The sequence below is a fragment of the Ornithorhynchus anatinus genome, chromosome X1 (genome assembly GCF_004115215.2).
Source record: "Ornithorhynchus anatinus isolate Pmale09 chromosome X1, mOrnAna1.pri.v4, whole genome shotgun sequence".
In the NCBI taxonomy this organism is placed as follows: Eukaryota; Metazoa; Chordata; class Mammalia; order Monotremata; family Ornithorhynchidae; genus Ornithorhynchus; species Ornithorhynchus anatinus.
The window spans coordinates 115,957,851-115,975,120 of NC_041749.1; the positions used below are offsets into that span (position 1 = coordinate 115,957,851).

A 17,270-nucleotide genomic window follows, 5' to 3' on the forward strand; every position below is an offset into this window, starting at 1 on the left:
GTCAGGTGTGGAGGATCGGGCCGCGAACACCTCCAGTTCCTGTGTCTTAATTGGCTGAGTCCATGAGGTTGGGGCTCTTTGCTTAAAGCGATTTTATAAGAATAGTAGTATTTGTTAAGCACTTACTCTGTGCCAGGCACTGGTCTAAGCGCTGGGGTAGGTACGAGGTAATCAGGCTGTCCCATATGGGTATCAGTCTTAATCCCCATTTTACAGATGAGGTCACTGAGGCAGAGAGAAGTGACTTGCCCAAAGTCACACAGCTGACAAGTGGCGGGGTGGGGCTTAGAACCCATGACCTCAGCCTCCCGAGCCCGGGCTCTTTCCACTAAGCCACGCTCCAAGTGACGACGCACTTTCTTTCGGAGGGTCTGCTGGTAGACCAGCTAGGAAGGGAACAAAAGTGGGGAGGGGCAGGTGGGCATAACCTTGAGATCCTAGACGTCAGCACTTCTTCTGCAATGGAATGGGGGGCGGGGGGGGGGATGGGGATGCTTGTATAGATAAAGGGCCCCACTCTTCCCTGGAAAACCAATTTTAGGCAGGGAGACAGGCGCTGCTCCATTTTCCCAGCTCCAGTACCCAGAATCTGCCCGTGAGTCATGGGAGAAATGGGCCCGTGGTCTATTGCCATCTCTTCAATCAATCAAGGGTATTTACTCAGCCATTACTATGTGCAGAGCGCTCTACTAAGCGCTTGGGATAGTACAACAGAATTGGCAGACATTTCCTGTCCATAACGTTCTTTTGTAAAACATCCCACCCATGCAGGAGTGGAAGAGGGAGCAGAGGTGTGATCCCAGCCCAGCTCCTGGCCTCCCCCTCACTAGGGCTGAAGGAGGAAGGGGCAGGATGAGAGTGTATGGAAAAGAAATACTTCCTTGCAATGACCATGGCCGTGTCCCTAAGGCAGGCCAAGAGGCCTCCTCTCGGGTTATCAGGTGGGAGAGGAAGTGGTGGAAGGCTGCTGAGTGGCCATGGGGCCAGAGCTGCACTGTGCAGGGGCCCTTCCTTTTTAACTTTCACTTGCCTATGTGAGCCCCTGGGGGGCCAGAATGGAGGGCACCCAACCCCGCCCCTCCAAGTGAAACCAGCTTCCCCCTACCTCTTGCCCGCCTTCCCTTTCATACTAGCTCACTAAGAAAACTGTCCTCTTTCGGCACCTTGGACCATCAGTGCTGACAACTGAAGCAGAACAGATGGCCTACAGTGGGCAAGCCAGAGCCAGGGCCAGTGGCATCCACCACCCCCAGCCTTAGACCGAGTCGGGCCTATTTTTAGTCCTCCCTATAGAAAGTTGAGATGACAGAGGCCAGACAGCTGGCCGAACCCAGAATGTCCTTATTGCCCACTCCTTCCCCTTCCCAGAACGTGACCAAACTTTGGGGGGGGGGGGGGGGGGGGGGAACGACACACACTTAACTACTCAGAGCAAGGTTCCTTCAGCAACCCACAATGGACATTATAGCACAGTAGCATGCCACCCATGCTCCCTAATCACCCCTCTCCCACCCCCCAGCCAGGACTGTGTCCAAACTGATTGTACCCCCACACCAAGCTGTTGCTACTTGGAGCTTGCACCTCTCCCCTCTTCCTCTTCACCCTGCCCTCCTCCCTGCAACAACTCTGCTGGAGGAGATTGCAACAGGCCAGGGCTAGCCAGCAGAGTGCCCCTTTCCAGCACATATTGTGCCCCAAAGCCTGAGGGAGGGACCGCAGTAAGAAGTCAAGCTTATCTGTGAGGGGCCTAGGTTGGGGGAGGGAGAGGTAGTGCCCACACCAGCCCCTCATATGCTCCCAACTCAACCACCCCTGAGATGATCCAAACACCAGTCCCCATTGCCACTACTCAGGCACGGTCAGGGGCTGGCGTGGGGACTTCGGCCCCACCTCCACCCTACTCCAGCTTCTCCCTCTTTCCACCCTCCCTTTAGTCACAAGGAAGGAGGCGGAATGGTGGAAGGGGAGGGGCTTGGAACGAATCTCTCTTTAATGCTTTAATCTCAGAATGGTCGAAAAACCGTAACATTTCTGTGCGAGAGGACAAGTCGGTACAGGGCTAATGGCTACAGCAGTCACAGGCCCCTGCTGATGCACAGGGAGATTGGGGGAGAAATAATCAACCTACAATCTTGGGGGTGGGAGGGAGGGAAGGACTGACTGGATTGGGATGGGAACAGAACAAGCGCACCAAGAACCCCCCCACCCTCTCTTCCAACCCCCACCCCCCACCCTATAAAAGCAGCTTCAGCCCAGAAAAAACAGGCAAAAGGTAACAGTGCATGCTTCCCCCCCACCCCCACTATCACCTCCAGCGGCACAGCTCCAGTCTAGAGCCCCATGTCAAAGGGATGGGAAGAACACACCCCTTCAGCCCACCTCCTTTACTCCCGCTCCCTGGGCTCAGCACCATGGCAGGGGAGAAGGGAAGGAGGTTGTTTTTTGGTTTCTGCACAAGGGACAAATATCACATCAAAGCCGAAAGCCTGTCAGACACAGAACAGTTTAGTGTTTTGGGGGAGGGGAGGCTTGTGCTTGGTTCCTTTATGCTACAAGAAGGGGTGGGCGAAAGGGTTTCTTTTTGGTCTCCTGCCCCAGGCTATGGGAAAGCAAGCCTGGGGGAGCACCAAGAAGGAGGCAGGGGAGATGAGATCATTAGAGTTATGAACTGGGGTAGGAGTGGCACTAGTTGAAGCTCAGGAGTGAGGAAAGAGAGGGAATCAGTTTTGCCCTCCTGTCTCCTCTTTAGCTTTTCTGCCACCCCTTGCACCCTTCTCCCTTCACACCAACCCTCCCAGCATGGAGCAGCTTTAAATGAAGCGTGAAAACAAAACTGTTTACTGGCCCCTGTAAGTGGGTCCCCGTCCCCCACCTCCCCCTCCCCCCCCCCGCCAAAGTCTGCTCTCGGGGCCGAGGGGCAGCACCCCGAGGACTCCAGTGCTTGGCAGCCTGGACTGGGAAGGACTAATGGTTGTAGAGGAGGGTGGGGGAACCACCTAGAATTCCACCTTGCAGGCAGGGAAGGTCTCATCCTGCATGGCCACCGTGCTCTTGCTACTCAGGACGGTGATACCCAGGTCCTGATGCTGCTCGTGGGTCTCTTGGTACCACTCCTGCATCACCGGAGAGTCAAAGGTTGGGATCAGGATCACCTAATAAAAGTCGCCAAGTATTTGTTAAGTGCCAGACATAAGATCATCAGGTCAGACAATCCCCATCCCACATGGGGAGAAGGGTGCTGTGAGAAGATGCATTCTCGAGCCAAGGAATCGGGGTCAGCTTTTCCAGGGGTTCAGGGGTACAAAGTCCCCGAGAGCCAGGAGCACTGAGCAGGAGGGGTTGGGAATGGCCTTCGGACTCCTACCACCCATCTAGGCCTGCCCCTGTCCCAGGCCCAAGGGGCCACGCGCAGAACCCCGCCCCTCATCATCTTCTGGGACCCCTCCCCACTCCCAAACGCCAGCCTCCCCTAGGAGACCAAGCCCCAGGCCCTCACCTGGATGTCACTCTCCCACTGCTGCTTGGCAGCCAGCAGCGCATCCAGGATGCCCTTCATGGCCACCTCCTTGCCGTGGTCGTCGCCACTGATGACATAGCAGAAAGAGCGCACCCGGCGAAAAAACTCCTCATCCACCAGGCGGGCGCTGTTCCCACCGGGCACATAGGCCAAGTCCAGGTACACAGGGGAACTAGGGGGGGGGCCGGGGGCTCCCACCCTGCTTGAGGCTGATGCTGACCCTGTAGGTGGAGAGATGGGCCATCAACAAGCACGTCCCTCCCCACCCTGCGCATACCCCCTTGAGATTTGGGTCTAATGGGCATACTGGGGGCTGACACTGACCACTCCCAGCGCTCCTAGACCAGGATCAGGGAGGGAGGGGCACAGTGCCTGAGCTATGGAAAAGGGGCAGTGGGTAAGAGGAGCCCCCAAGTTAACCAAACTTTCTTGCCCAATGAACCCAAGCCCTATTCTGGTAGCTGGTGTTAAGCTCTGGAGGAGGGGGCAGGGCCTGTTGGCAGGGTATTGAGGTTCTGGACGGTCCTCGGTTTCTCCCAGAGGGGTGTGGGGGAAGGACACATCATTGGGCTGGGCAGTGTCAGACTGGAAGGGGTCAGGGGCCAGGAAAGGGAGGGACAAACAATTCCAAAACTCAGGGCACAGGATGCTGTCTCCTGGTCTCAGGTGTGAAGAGGGAGAGAGGGAAGGACAAGGGGCCCAAGGCCCAGTCAAAGGCAAGAATGGGGGGATGGAGAAAAGAGAAGAGGAGGAGGAAAAGGCACACAGAAATAAACTTACCCAAGGTGGCCCGGGAGGCAGGCTTTCCCCCGGCACTGCCCATTCCCCACCCTGCCTGGGTCCTGCGGGCGTCGGGGCCAGGGCGAGCACCCTTGTCCACTTGCTCACTCCTTGCGCTGGGGGCCCGGGCCCCTCGGTCTGCCGCCTGGCGGGGGGCAGCTGCCGTCTTGGCCTTTGAGGCTGGGGGCTTGAGAGGCTCGGCCTTCAGTGAGGCAGGACCCAGGCCCACCCCGGACAGGGGCCTGCGGGCCCGACTGAGGCTTTGGCGCCGCCGGGCTAAGTCAGGGGCCAAGGCCTCAGGGTCCACCATGCAGATGCCCGGCTGGGCGGGCAGCGGGTGCGGGTCCTTCATGGGGGCCGAAGGGGGGTCCCGGACCCTGCCCAAGCTCTCCGTGTCCTCGTCCGACTCCAGCCCCAAATCGGGGGCCGGGGAGGGGTCGCCCCCAGCCTCCAGGGCGGGGGGCGGGTCTGAGTCCGACAGGGTAGGCAGTGACTCGCTCACTGAGGTGGGGGGAGTCTCGTCAGGGAGGCCCCCTGGCGGCCGGAGGGCCGGCTCCTGGGACAAGGCGCTGCTGTCGTTGGACAGGTCCCGGGGGCTCGGGTGAGCGCAGGGTGACAGGGCCGACTTGGGGTGCTCAAACTCACAGGGGGACACCAGACACAGATCCACATCGTGGGGCGAGTCCGAACGGGGCCCCCGGTGGGGGGCCGAGCCATCCCCAGCTGGGCGGGGGCCCCGAAGGGGCAGACTCAAGCCCGCCTTGCCCGGCTCAGGCTCTGGGGTGGGACCCAGGGGCGGGGGTGCGGGCTCACTCTCACTCACGGGCGGCAGCACCTGCTCAAAGGATGCAGACAGCGACTCGTCCACCTCCGTGGAGTGCGGCGAGCCAACCTCGGCCGGCAGCGAGGGGGTGGTGACTGTTGGGGAGACATCGGGCCCCTCCTCCCGGAAGGGGCTCAGCGACAGGCGCTCTGCGCTCTCAGGGGGCCGCCAGGAGCCAGGGACCCGAGGCGGGCCTGGGTAGGCCTCGGAGGAGGGCTGGGAGGGCGTGTGCTCCGAGCTGGCTGGAGACATCATCTCCAGGGTCTTTTCTTCAGAACTGCCGCAAGCATCCTCACCCAACTCCCCCGTGGGATCGGGGAGCCCCTCGGCAGGGGGGGTCATCCCCAAGATCACACTCTGCTCGCTGCGGGGGGTCTTGACCAGGGGCGACAGGGACCCCAGCCCACGGAGGGGGCTGCTGTCCCCGCCACGGAAGCAGGTTGGGCTCTCGGGAGCACTCTCCCCCGCACCGGCCCCCTCGCCGCTCCCCGGGGGCAAGGAGGCCGCCCCCTCCCCACCCTCAGGGCCCCCCGCCTCAGAGCCGCCCGTCGTGGCCACCATGGGGTTCCTCTTGGGCACCCTGGCTGGGGCCTTCTCGCCACTCCTGGCGCCGGGACCGCCCTTCTTCGGGCCACTGGCGGTCCCCAGGAGGGACCGCCGTACCTCCCGGACAGAAGGCTTCACACTCCCGCCCTTGCGCTCTTCTGCCTTGGAGTCCTTCTTGGTTTCCCCCCGGGCAGGCTTGGCCTTTGTCTCCTTCGCCGGCACCCCATCCTCTCTTCGGCCTGGCCGATCCTCCGGGCGGGCCTCTTTCTTGGTGGGCAGAGCTCTGCGGAGTCTGGCCTTCTCCGCCTCCGGCTTGGCCCTCTCTGCTTCGGGCCTGGCCTTCACCCTCTCCTCGGTCGGGCCCTTGGGCTTCTCCTTGACTGCCGGGCGTGTCGCCTTGACACTGCTGCGGCCCTCGGGCAGGCCGCCTCGGGAGGCCGACGACTTGACACTCTCCTTGCTCTCTGCCCGCTTGGGCCTGGGGGTCGCCAGGTCCCGCTGGGTGACCACGGGCTGCCGCAAGAAAGCCAGGTGCTGCAGCTTGGCCAGCCCCTCCAGGACACGGCCCGGAGGCGTGCAGCCGGGGAAGAGCACCCTCACGATCTTCTCCGTGGGGCTGACTGGGTGCCACACCAACAGGGCACACACCGACGTCAGGCAGGGCAGAGGCAGCGGCTCCAGCCCCCGGGGCCCAGCCTCCCCAGCCCAGTGGCGCTGCAGGAACTCCAGCTCCTTGCTGCCCTTGAGCGGGTGCAGCACGTACAGGTCCAGCTGCCCCACGCCCATCTTCTGGAAGAGCACAGTGGGCTCGGCCGGGCTTGGCCCCCGGCAGAGCGGCACCGCCTCGAGGCCCAGCCGCTCCAAGTAGCCCAGAGTCAGGCTCACCTCGTCACAGCTGCGGAGCAGGCGTGAGTCTCCCCGAGCCCCCCGCAGCCGCTCTGCCACGTTCAGGAACACCACACCCAGCTCCGGGGAGATCAGGTTCCTCAGCCAATCTTCCCCCTGGGCGGCCGCCCCAGCCGCCGTCCCCGCTGCTGCCGCCGCCGCCGCAGCAGCCGCCACCACCGGCTCCTCCTCTTGCTCTGCCAGCTTGCGCCGCAGCAGGCTGTTGACGCCGGGCAGGCTGTCGGTGCCGCTGTGGGTCACCAGCACGGCATCCACCCGGTCCAGGTGCCTCACCAGTTTCCAGAAGCTGGACTTGGCATTGGAGCCGCCGTTGACCAGGACGTTGAAGCCGTTGACGGCAAACAGGGCCGAGTCGCCCTGGCCGCCGGGGAAGACGTAGCAGCAGGGCTTAGAGAGCTTCAGGAAGCCCAGTTTGGCAGGCGGCTCCAGCAGCTCGAAGGGTGACGGTGGCTCCAGGGACTCGGACAGGTACTCCAGGAACTCCTGCAGCCCCTCTGAGCCGGGCAGGGTCTGTGGCGGGTTCAGGCGCAGCTGGATGAAGTCCTGCAGGCTGTGCTGGGCCAGGCTGGGGTTCGTCCACTCCCCAAAGTCTGGACAGGTTATTGTCAGGCTCAGACGGACTGAAGGGTCGGCAGAGCTCAGCAGTTCCCCAATCTGGATGGAGGTTGGGGGTGGGGGGGGCGGTGGGAGAGAAACACGACAGGGAGGTTCTCAGCCCAGGCCCTGCCTGCACCCCTCTCCTCAACCTCCACCTCTCCGGGCTCCCGAGGGAACATGACAGACAGGATCTAGGGAGTGAATGACACCCATCCCTCCAATCCCTAGCCATCTGTCCGACTGGGAGCTCCTTTAGGACAAGGATTGGATCTACTGTACACTCTCCCCCAAGTGCTCAATACCATGTTCCACACCCACAGTAGGTAAATGCTGAATAAACAGGAACAATGGGTTCTGGACCCAGATTGCCCTGTGGGTCTGTTCTGTCTTTCCTATTAGATTGGGAGCTCCCTGAGGGCAGGGACAGGGTCTGTTCTCTCGCAGGGTGCCTAGTACAGGGCTCTGCCCCCACTGTGGGAGCTCGGGGCAGACTAATTGGTGATGCGGATGAGAATGAAGGAGTTGCAGCAGACTGCCCAGCTCTCTACTACCAGGGGCGAGCGTCACTCTCCTGCCCCCTTCCCGTGGGGAGGATGGCAGGACACAATGGGATCGAGGTCGGACAGAGACCTCTAGGCTTTTAGGAGGGGAGACAGTTGCTGGAAACCTCTCCTCACCCCCACATGAGGAGTTATCCAAATCAGATTTTGGGTTCAGATACCTGAGGGAAAAGCCAGAGCATGTTTCCACCCGCCACCTAACCCCCTTGAGGATCTCTCTCGCTTGCCCCACCATTCCTCAAGATCTCAACAGCATCATTACCTACCAAATCCTACGCCCCCCCACTCTCCCAGAATACCCCCGAGGCTAGACGGGGCCATTCCCGGCACATTCCCCAACACCTCTGGGGGGGGGACCTCTCCCCTTGAAGCCAAGTCTCAAGGGCTGGGAGATAATTGCTTTGAAGATGCCAAAGTCAACTATTACACAATTTGGGTTCTGTTCCCTTGGCCGGAGCATGGTGAGGAGGCGGGCGGAGGAGAAGGCAATAGCTTCAACGGGAGCAAGGAATGCAGCTTCTTGCCGGCTGCGGGGTTGGGGAGGCCAGCCAACGGGGCCTGCCAGAGCAATCCCTCCAATTTCAGAGCTAGCAAGCCTTGAGGTCAGCCCACACAGTCCGCTCCCACAGGGAGGCCCCAGGAGGACTGGGCTGCCCCCTCTAAGCCAGTCTCAGACCCCCTCAGGATCCTGCCTACCCTGAGAGGCTCCAGCACCAGTCCCGGGAGCCGGGGCTGCTGAGGAGACTGATGGACTTTATGGCCTTTCTTAAGTCCTACCCACCCTCTCTCCAACCAGGCAACCTGGACCCAAGGGAGCTAGTCCCCCGCACCAGCCAGCAGAGGGCAGTCTCTGGTACCTCCAGTTTCAGTGGCTGGTTTTGGGTAATAATAATAATAACGTTGGTATTTGTTAAGCGCTTACTATGTGCCGAGCACTGTTCTAAGCGCTGGGGGAGATACAAGGCAATCAGGTTGTCCCACGCAGGGCTCACAGACTTCATCCCCATTTTACAGATGAGGGAACGGAGGCACAGAGAAGTTAAGTGACTTGCCCAAGGTCACACAGCTGACAAGTGGCAGAGCCGGGATTAGAACCCATGACCTCTGACTCCCAAGCCCGTGCTCTTTCCACTGAGCCACGCTGCTTCTCAGTAAGAGAGGAGCTATGGGAAGAATGCTAATTTGGAGACAAAGTTGGGTTGGGGAACGCAGGGAACAACTGCTCTTTAAAAGTGTCATCCCACCCTATGACACCCAAGGTTCTCCGTCAGCCTCTCCTGGGGCCTCATCCCACTCTCCAGACCCACCTCCTTGTCAGCGAAGATCTGGATGAAGTCCCGGAGGGAGAAGCAGCCAGTCTGAAGCAGGAGCTCCCCCGTCTCCTCCACACAGGGGCCTGCAAACACTAGCAGCTTGTAGCTGGAGGAGTCGGTGAGAAGGTTCCGGAGCTGCGGGAGGGATAGGGAGAGAGAGGAAGGAGAGCAAAGAGTTAGGCACCAACATCAGCACCTCCCCAATACCTTGAGTCGGGTCCTTGGACTCCTCCAAAGCACTTTCACATCAGTGATCTCAGGTGGCTCTCACACCATCCCTGTGAGATAGGAAGAGACAGGTATTATTTTCCCCAATCCCCAGATAAGGAAACTGAGGCCCAGAGCGATTCAGTGACTTTACCAAGGCCACCCAGCAGGTCGGTGGCAAAGCCAGGATCAGAACCCGACTTCTAGACTCAGGCTCTTCCTTCTAAACCACACTGTCTTTCCTCTGGCCACCCACCAGACACCCAGCACATTCGGCCCTTCACCTCCCCATGCACTGAGGTTTGGGGTTCAGGCATCGACACCCTAAACAGGTGGCCTCAGGAGGACAAAGAGGGGAGCAAGTCCTGCAGCCTCAGTGGGGTCTGCCTCTCGCTCCCCATTTTCCTCTCCCATCACGTTCCCGGAGGGAGCAGTCAAGCGTCCCCATCAAGCCAGTGGGCCCCAGCCTCCCCGCCCCAAGTGGGGGGTGCCCTCCTCCCCGAACCCACCCACCTCATCACAAAGGGACTTGTCCGAAGGGTTCAGCAGCACCAGTGTCTCCAGAACATCTCCGCGGTGGTGGAGGCTCCTCTGACCTGGGGTGAGGAGAGGGGCCCCGGGGTAAGGACCCTCCAGACCCCAAGCTGGTGGGAGGTGGCCTCCCCTCCTTGCCTAAATCACCTGGCTTGGCAGGACGGCAGGCAAGGGGTGGCATCAGAAATGGGGTTTGCCCTGGGGGGTAGCTTAGTCGACAAAATCCCTAGCGGGGAGCTGGGACCCGGGACTCAGGTGTAGTCTGGTCTCCCTCCAGGAAAACAAACTTCATTGTCTTCCCCATTCCCCGGGTCGGGGAAGCCTTTTAGGAGCAGAACGACACCTTTCTGTGGGGCAGGGAGAGAGCACAGCCCTGCAAGAAAGACTGTCTCCTGTGCTTCCCCTCTTGCCCACCCCCCAACATAGTGTCTCGCTCTCAGCAGAGCCTGGGTCCCTCAGTCCCAGGCTGGTGTGGTCTGTCACTCCATTTCCCTCTCTCCCTCCCCCGACAAACAGCTAGTCCTCCAGTGTCACCGGCCTTTCCCCAACACCACCTTGGCAAACAGTCTGACTGGCTCTCAGAGCCTCTCAGCCCCTACTCCTGGGAGCACTTCACCCACCAAGAGGGACAGAGGGAGGGAAGTTTATCTCCACAGGAGAGAGCCTCCAGGCAGTGGACACACAAGTTGCCTCCGCCCCCAGAACCAGGGAGGGGGCCACCCCGCCCCTTGACCCAGACCAAGCTGAGATTTCTCTCAATTGGGAAACTTTGGCCCGATGCCCAGTGTGGCCAGACCATCAAAAGGGCCCAGATGGCAGCACCAAGGTCCCAATGGCTGCTGCAAAATATCAGCCGCTGCCCAGCACGTGGTAGACGCCCCAAAGGTTCAGGGGATGGAGGGAATGAGAGAGGTCAGAGGAAGACCCTGTTCCCTGAAGTCAGAGGATGTCCCCAGTGTCCCCGAAGAAGCACATCTCGGGCCAAGCAACTTGCTCATATGGGGAGCCCCGCTCAGCCCAGCTCATCCTGCTTAAGAGGGGAACCCAAGAGGCACAGCTGATCTGGATGGACCTCATTCATAAAGCCCAGGAGTAGTCAGCCCATTCTCCTCCCCAACATCTCCCAAGCAGGCTGGCAGAGTGGGTGAGCCCTGTGGAGCAGGGAGAGGTGGCTTGGGGGGCTTTAGAGACAGATATGACGGCCATCAGAGAGGAGCCCAATGCCATCCATCCAGATGGGCCCTAAATTGGTTGCCATGGTGTGGTTTTGGGTGATCTCTGCCTAGCAAGGGAGCGGGGTCAGCTTGGGGATGCAGAACGGGGTGCCGGTCCACTGGGCCTCTGGCTCGGTCACCCCAAACACCCACAAACCTTTCACGATGCTGGAGAAGGTGGCTGAGTGGCGGGAGACAAACAGCTTCAGTTGCTCGTCCAGGTTGCAGGACACCGGGTCAATGTCCCAGGAGAGGATTCCTAAGGGAAGCAGGATGGAAGGGTGACCATGTAGCAGCATGACTTAGTGGACAGAGTACAGGCCTGGGAATCAGAAGGACTTCGGTTCTAATCCCATCCCTGCCACTTGTCTGCTGCGTGACATTGGGCAAGTCATTTCACTTCTCTGTGCCTCAGTTATCTCATCTGTAAAATGGGAATTAAGGCTGTGAGTCCCTTGTGGGACAAGGACTATATCCAACCTGATTAGCTTGAATCTACCCCAGTGCTCAGTACAGTGCCTGGCAAATAGTAAGCACTTTAAAAAAAAAAAAAAAAAGTGTAGGCTCCCCTTCCTTCCTCCCTCCCTGACCATCCCCACAGACTCTGGGATAGGAAGGAGGGGGCAATCCTGAAAGTTGATGTTCCTAAGCCCCCAGGCCCTACTACATCACCCTCAAGGGCTCAAAGTATGAGTCATGGCACCAGATCCCCCATGAGGTCACTATAAGGCCAATGGGGGGGGGGGGAACCACATGAGCACCTCCAAGAGACCTCAATTCAGCAGCCTCATTCACCACTGGCCACCACTGAGGACACGTGAAGCAAACACACCTACATTCCAAGGCAGGGAGAGAAGGGTGGGTGAGGAGTGTACCCCTTCGGCCTGAAGTCTACACAGCCACCAGCTCACTCAGGGGGCCCAATCTCAAAGGCTGGCAGGAAGGAGGTGGTGAAGAACCCAAGAGAGGGAGATTGTCCCCTCCCTCTAGTCATGGTCACCCCCTGGTCACAGGCAAGCAGTTGGACTGGGGCACGCTGAACACAGCCCAGCTCAGCCTTCAAGCCCCCAAGAAGAGTGTCCCCAGAAGGCCAGTTCACCAGGAAGATGACATCCTGAACCCACTGCTGCCTCGGTGCTGGTAATGAATGGCTCAGACCAGGGTTGTGGCCAGGAAACCCCGTGGGGTGGGGCAGATCACTCATTGCTTACTGTGTGCAGAGCACTGTACTAAGCACTTGGGAGAGGACATCAGAGAAGCAGCGTGGCCTAGTAGGAAAGGGCATGGGCAGGGAGACAGAAAACCTAGGTTCTAATCCCAGCTCTACTTGTCTGCTGTGACCTTGGGCAAGTCACTTCACTTCTCTGTGCCTCAGTTACCTCATCTGTACAATGGGGATTAAAACAGTGAGCCCCACGAGACAGGGAATGTGCCCAACTTGATTAACCCTTGTATCCACCCCAGTGCTTAATACAGTGCCTGGCCCATAGTAAGTGCTTAATGAATACCTACAAATATAAAACTTCCCACAGGGAAGGTGGCAGCATATCCAGATAAGCTCAGTGCTTCTTTTATACTCAGTCTAGTTGGTGGATGGTTGGGGGAGGGGGGGATAGTGGCAAAGAGGGGCAGGCAGGGAAGGGACAGGGTGCTCAGGAACCTTTGGCACTGGTTGCTATCTGGAAGGAATCTTGCCTGGGGCTCTGGCCAGATCCCCAGCAAGTAGGGAGCAGCCTCCTTCTGGGACAGGTGCCTATCCAGCTGTGCACCTTGCAGCTATGACTCACCAGGAAAGGAGCAGGAGCAGGGCCAGAGCCGAGCCCCCGCGGGGTGGGGCGTGCCCCTACCTCCCCTGATCCCCTACAAGCAGCAATTAGAGCAATTGCTCCCGGGAGTGGATATCCAAGGTCACAGGCACTCCTGCTTCTCCACTGCTGATTGGCACCAGGTTTCCTTTCCCCTGGGCTGGGAGAGCATCAATTGCCTGCCCACACATGAGCCCTTCTTCTTGGCAGTGCCGGCTCCTTATGGCATTTTTGCCCGAAATGGGCCTGGGGAGGAAATGATTCCACGCCCTGAGCCCTGTCTGCCCCTCCCACTCACCCAGTCAGCCAGCAGGCAGGCTCTGGACTGCTAAGGCCATAGGAGGCAGCAAAGGGAGGGTGTAGTAAGGGAGCACCCAGGGATCTGTGCCCACTCCTGTCCTTGTCCCACCCAGTGGCAGTTCTCCGGGGGCCTGCTCACTGGAAACCCCAGTCCAGGGTTAAGCAGAATGTCGGTTTGGGAACGGGGGCAGGGGAGCACCAAGAATTTAAGGATAAAGTGTACACTCTTTAATTGCTCCATCTGACAGGGCCCTACTGCCCTGTGCCCCACCCACTGCCTGCTACTGGGGGCAACTGCTGCAAGTCGCAGCCATGGGGAACACTGGGGTGGGCAGCAAAAGCCAAAATGAGTCCAATCAGCTCTGCCCCAAGGTCTTGGAGGCCAGGGAATGACCAGGTCAAAGGGACTTGAAGCAGAGTCAAAGGACCCCTCCCCACCACCACACACACATTAAGTTGATGGCAGCTAGGGGCTACCCCACGCACCCCAATGTGAGTCAGTCTCTCCCCACAGACAGAAAACTCAGACTCAGAATTCCTGGAGAAGAGTCATGAGGAGAAGGGGTAGAAAAGGGGGAGGGACAAGGCCTGGGGGTGGGAGAGGGCAGACTGGTGGAGGTGTTGCTTAAATCTATTGCTTAATTTTATTTTTTTTTTCAGCAGGCAGCTTTAATGACTTCCACATTAGTGTGGCCACCTCCTCCCCCCACCACCCCTGGTCTCATGGCCTCCAGGGCCCGAAAGCTTCTCCCCCAATATAGCTACTTCCCCAGGGAGCTCCGGGGGGGGGGGGGGGTGGAGGGAAAGGAGGAGGAGGGAGAAGAACGGGAGCCGAACCCCCGGATGGCTGGAGGAAAGCGTTTCCTCAGTTGACACCGCACCCCTTTCAGTGGCGTGGGGCCCAGGCGACGAGGCGATCGACACCAGCTCGCCTCTCCCTAACGCGGGGGGAGTGGGGTTCCCCGCTCAGCACCTCCAGCCGGCCCCTCCCCCAGCCTCTCGAGCCTAAATCAGGAATCGCTCTTCCCGCCCGCGTCTTTCTAGCAACATCACGCCCCTTCCCCTCTCCCCTGCAGAGCCGGGGGTGGGGGGGAGGCGCGAATAGGAACCCCTCGGCTCTCAGCCCACCCCGGGCAGGTCCGTGCGGAGAGACGGGAGGTAAGGAGTCTTCAGTGCAAGCGGACCAGGCCGGATGAAGAACACCGGGGAGGGGTGTAAAAGGGACTACCGGGTCTCTCGTACTGCGACTTCCATACCCGCCCCGCCCCCTCCCCTCGGACATCCTATCCCTCCTAAGTGTCCCCCAGGGTGCCCGACTTGCGCGCTCCAGCTCGGGGCCATGAAGTGCGGGGGGGAGGGGTGTATGTGTCGCGAAGACCCCGGGCTGCGGGAGAAGGATCGCGGATGCCTGCCTCCTTCCCGGGGGCGGGGAGGAAGGGGGGGGCGCGAGAGGGGGAATCTCCCGGGATCTCACCTCGCTCCAGCTCCGCCAGGACATAGTCCAGCAGGCCGGGCCGGCTGCACTCCCCACCCACGATCACCAGCAGCGAGCAGCGGACCTCGCCCAAGCCGGGCTGGGGCTCGGGCGGCGGCTGCAGCTGCTCCCGGGCTTCAGTCCCCGCCGCTGGCGTTGCCGCCGCCGCCGCCGCCGCCACCACCGCCGCCGCCGCCATCTTCGGGACCGGCCGTGACGTCAGGAGCAGACCCTCCGTTCGCTTCCCCGCTTCCCTTCCGTCCCCACCCCCCTCGCCTCGTGCCACCCTCCTTCTCTTAAAAGCACCCCCCTCCTTCCTCCCTCCCTCCCGGTACCTCTTTTATTCGTTCCAGAGTCGGCTAGTGATGTCATCTCCAGCCAATCAGCGGGGAGATCCAGGCTGGGGGGGGGGGGGGGTCCGCCTCTTAAAGGGGCAGAGTTGTGTGGAGGGAACGCCAGTGGGGGTGGGAATAGATAACCGATGCGTGGACACTCGGTGCCGTCGTGGGTAGGCACGGAGATTGGTAGTTAGCAGTGAGGGGTCTGAGGCCATTCACTACAGCTTCTCTCCAAATTGCCCGCCCAAAAACTAGGAGCAACCATCCCTACTTCCTCATGCCTTCCTCTCCTTTCCCCGCAAACTATGAGGGTCCCCAAGCTTCTTTGTCTCGGTGGCTTGATTGGTGTTTTGAAGTGAAGGGAAGTGACCACCACCTCCACGCCCTCCGCCACTGTCCCAAGAGAGATTCCCGGGACGAAAACGATTAAAGAGAAAAGGCCCTGAAGCCCTCCACATTCTGCTCTCAACATACCACTACTTCCCCAATTAGAGAAGAGTCTGTGTGTGTGTTTGAAGTCGTATTTCTTTTCGATTTCCCTTCCCTCTTAGACTGTGAGCCCCATGGGGGTCAGGGTCAGTCTGATCTGATTATCTTATATTTACCCCAGAGCTTATTAAAGTACTTGGCACAAAGTAAGCGCTTAAGAAATACCAGAATTATCATTATTATTGATCAATTAAGAGTATCTATTGAGTTCCCACTGTACTAAGCACTTGGGAGAGTATAAGAGAACTGGGTCAGTAGATACATTCTTCCTGCTCACAAGGAGCTGATGGTCTAGAGGGGGAGACATGTGAAAATAAATCATAGATATGTGGGACTGAGGGTAAGGTGAATAGCGAGTGCTTACGGGTACAGATACAAGTGCAAGGGTGACACAGAAGGGAGAGGGAGTAGGGGAAATATGAGATGATTCTTGCCCTCAAGGAATTTACCATCTGAAATAGATACAAAATGATTTACCAAGTGAGAGGAAAAGCCAAGATAGAACTGGTTTTAATAAGAGGAGCAAAATGAATACATAAGTGCATAAGGAGTATAATACATAGATTTGAGTTGCACACAATGCTATGGGAGGCTATGAATACAGCTGTTGAGAGGCTATGACCCCAGAGAGGTGGGCTTTTAGGATGGCTTTGAGCCCTTCAAAATCTTACTGAAGGCACATCTCCTCCAAGAGGACTTCCCTACGACTTCATTTCCTCTTCTCCCACTCCCTTCTATGTCACACTTGCAGCTGGATTTGTTCCTTTAATTCACCCTTCCCTCAAGCCCACAGTACTTATGTGCATATCCATAATTTATTTATTTATAGTAATATCTGTCTCCCCTTCTAAAGTGTAAGCTCGTTGTGGACAGGAAACATGTCTACCAACTTTGCTATCTGGTATTCTCCCAAGTGCTTAATACACTGCTCTGCACATAGTAAGTGCTCAATAAATATGACTGATTGATTGGGAGAGCTGAAGTCTGGGAGATGTGAAGGAAAGGGAATTCCAGGCAGAGGGACGGGTGGGAGTAAGGGGGCAGGAGAGATGAGAACAATGAGGTGTGGAAGTCCTTTCCTGGACAAGTCCCTTCCCTGCTTAGGGGACTTGGTTTTCCCATTCCCATTGAGGTCACCATGCCTGCCTCCAAGAGGGATGTCTTCCTTCATATTTGACAGATCAGTCAGTCAATCATATTTATTTAATGGTTACTGTGTGCAGAGCACTGTACTAAGCACTTGGGAGACAACAATATACCAATATAACAGACACACTCCCTGCCCACTCTCCCCATCTTCAAAGCCCTACTAAAGTCACATCTCCTCAAAAGAAGCTTTCCCTGAGTAACCTCTCTTCTCCCCACCCCATCTGTCTACTCTTCTGCATCACCTAGGCACTTGGAACTCTTCCCTTTAAGCCCTTTGATACTCAACCCGCCCCAGCCTCACAGTACTTGTGTTCGTATCCTTATACTCTACTGTTTTCCCTATCTGTAATTTAATTTATTGTCTCCAACCCTAGATTATGAATTCCTTGAGGGCAAGGATCGAGCCTCCCAAATCTGTTATACTGTACTCTCCCAAGTGCTTAGTGCAGTACTCTGCACATGGTAAGCACCCAATAAATACCAGTGATTGATGGACTAATTGATAATGCATGAAAGGGCCTGGATATTAAGGATTATTATTGAGTGTTAGGCACTACTTATTATAATTATGATATTTTTAGGCCTACTCTATTATACAGTGAGGTTACGTTCCTTGAAAATGTGGCTGACTATCACGCGAGGCTGTATCGTGGGGTGTTATCCCGTAGACTTACACATATTATCAATTGGGAACTGTTCCAGATTCTCTGGAAAAATA

The 17,270-nt window shown here is 58.1% G+C and overlaps 1 protein-coding gene across 1 annotated transcript; it reads right to left on the reverse strand.

The window, feature by feature from the left end:
- Positions 1-1,954: 1,954 nt before the first annotated feature.
- On the reverse strand, positions 1,955-14,878 carry MAP1S (microtubule associated protein 1S). The gene is made up of 7 exons (XM_029051296.2): positions 14,577-14,878; positions 11,155-11,256; positions 9,763-9,845; positions 9,037-9,177; positions 4,298-7,226; positions 3,497-3,738; positions 1,955-3,152 (listed from the first exon to the last, which is right to left on the reverse strand). Exons 1-7 carry the CDS (start codon positions 14,773-14,775, stop codon positions 2,997-2,999), a joined length of 3,852 nt encoding a protein of 1,283 aa, XP_028907129.1. The 5' UTR covers positions 14,776-14,878; the 3' UTR covers positions 1,955-2,996.
- Positions 14,879-17,270: the final 2,392 nt, after the last annotated feature.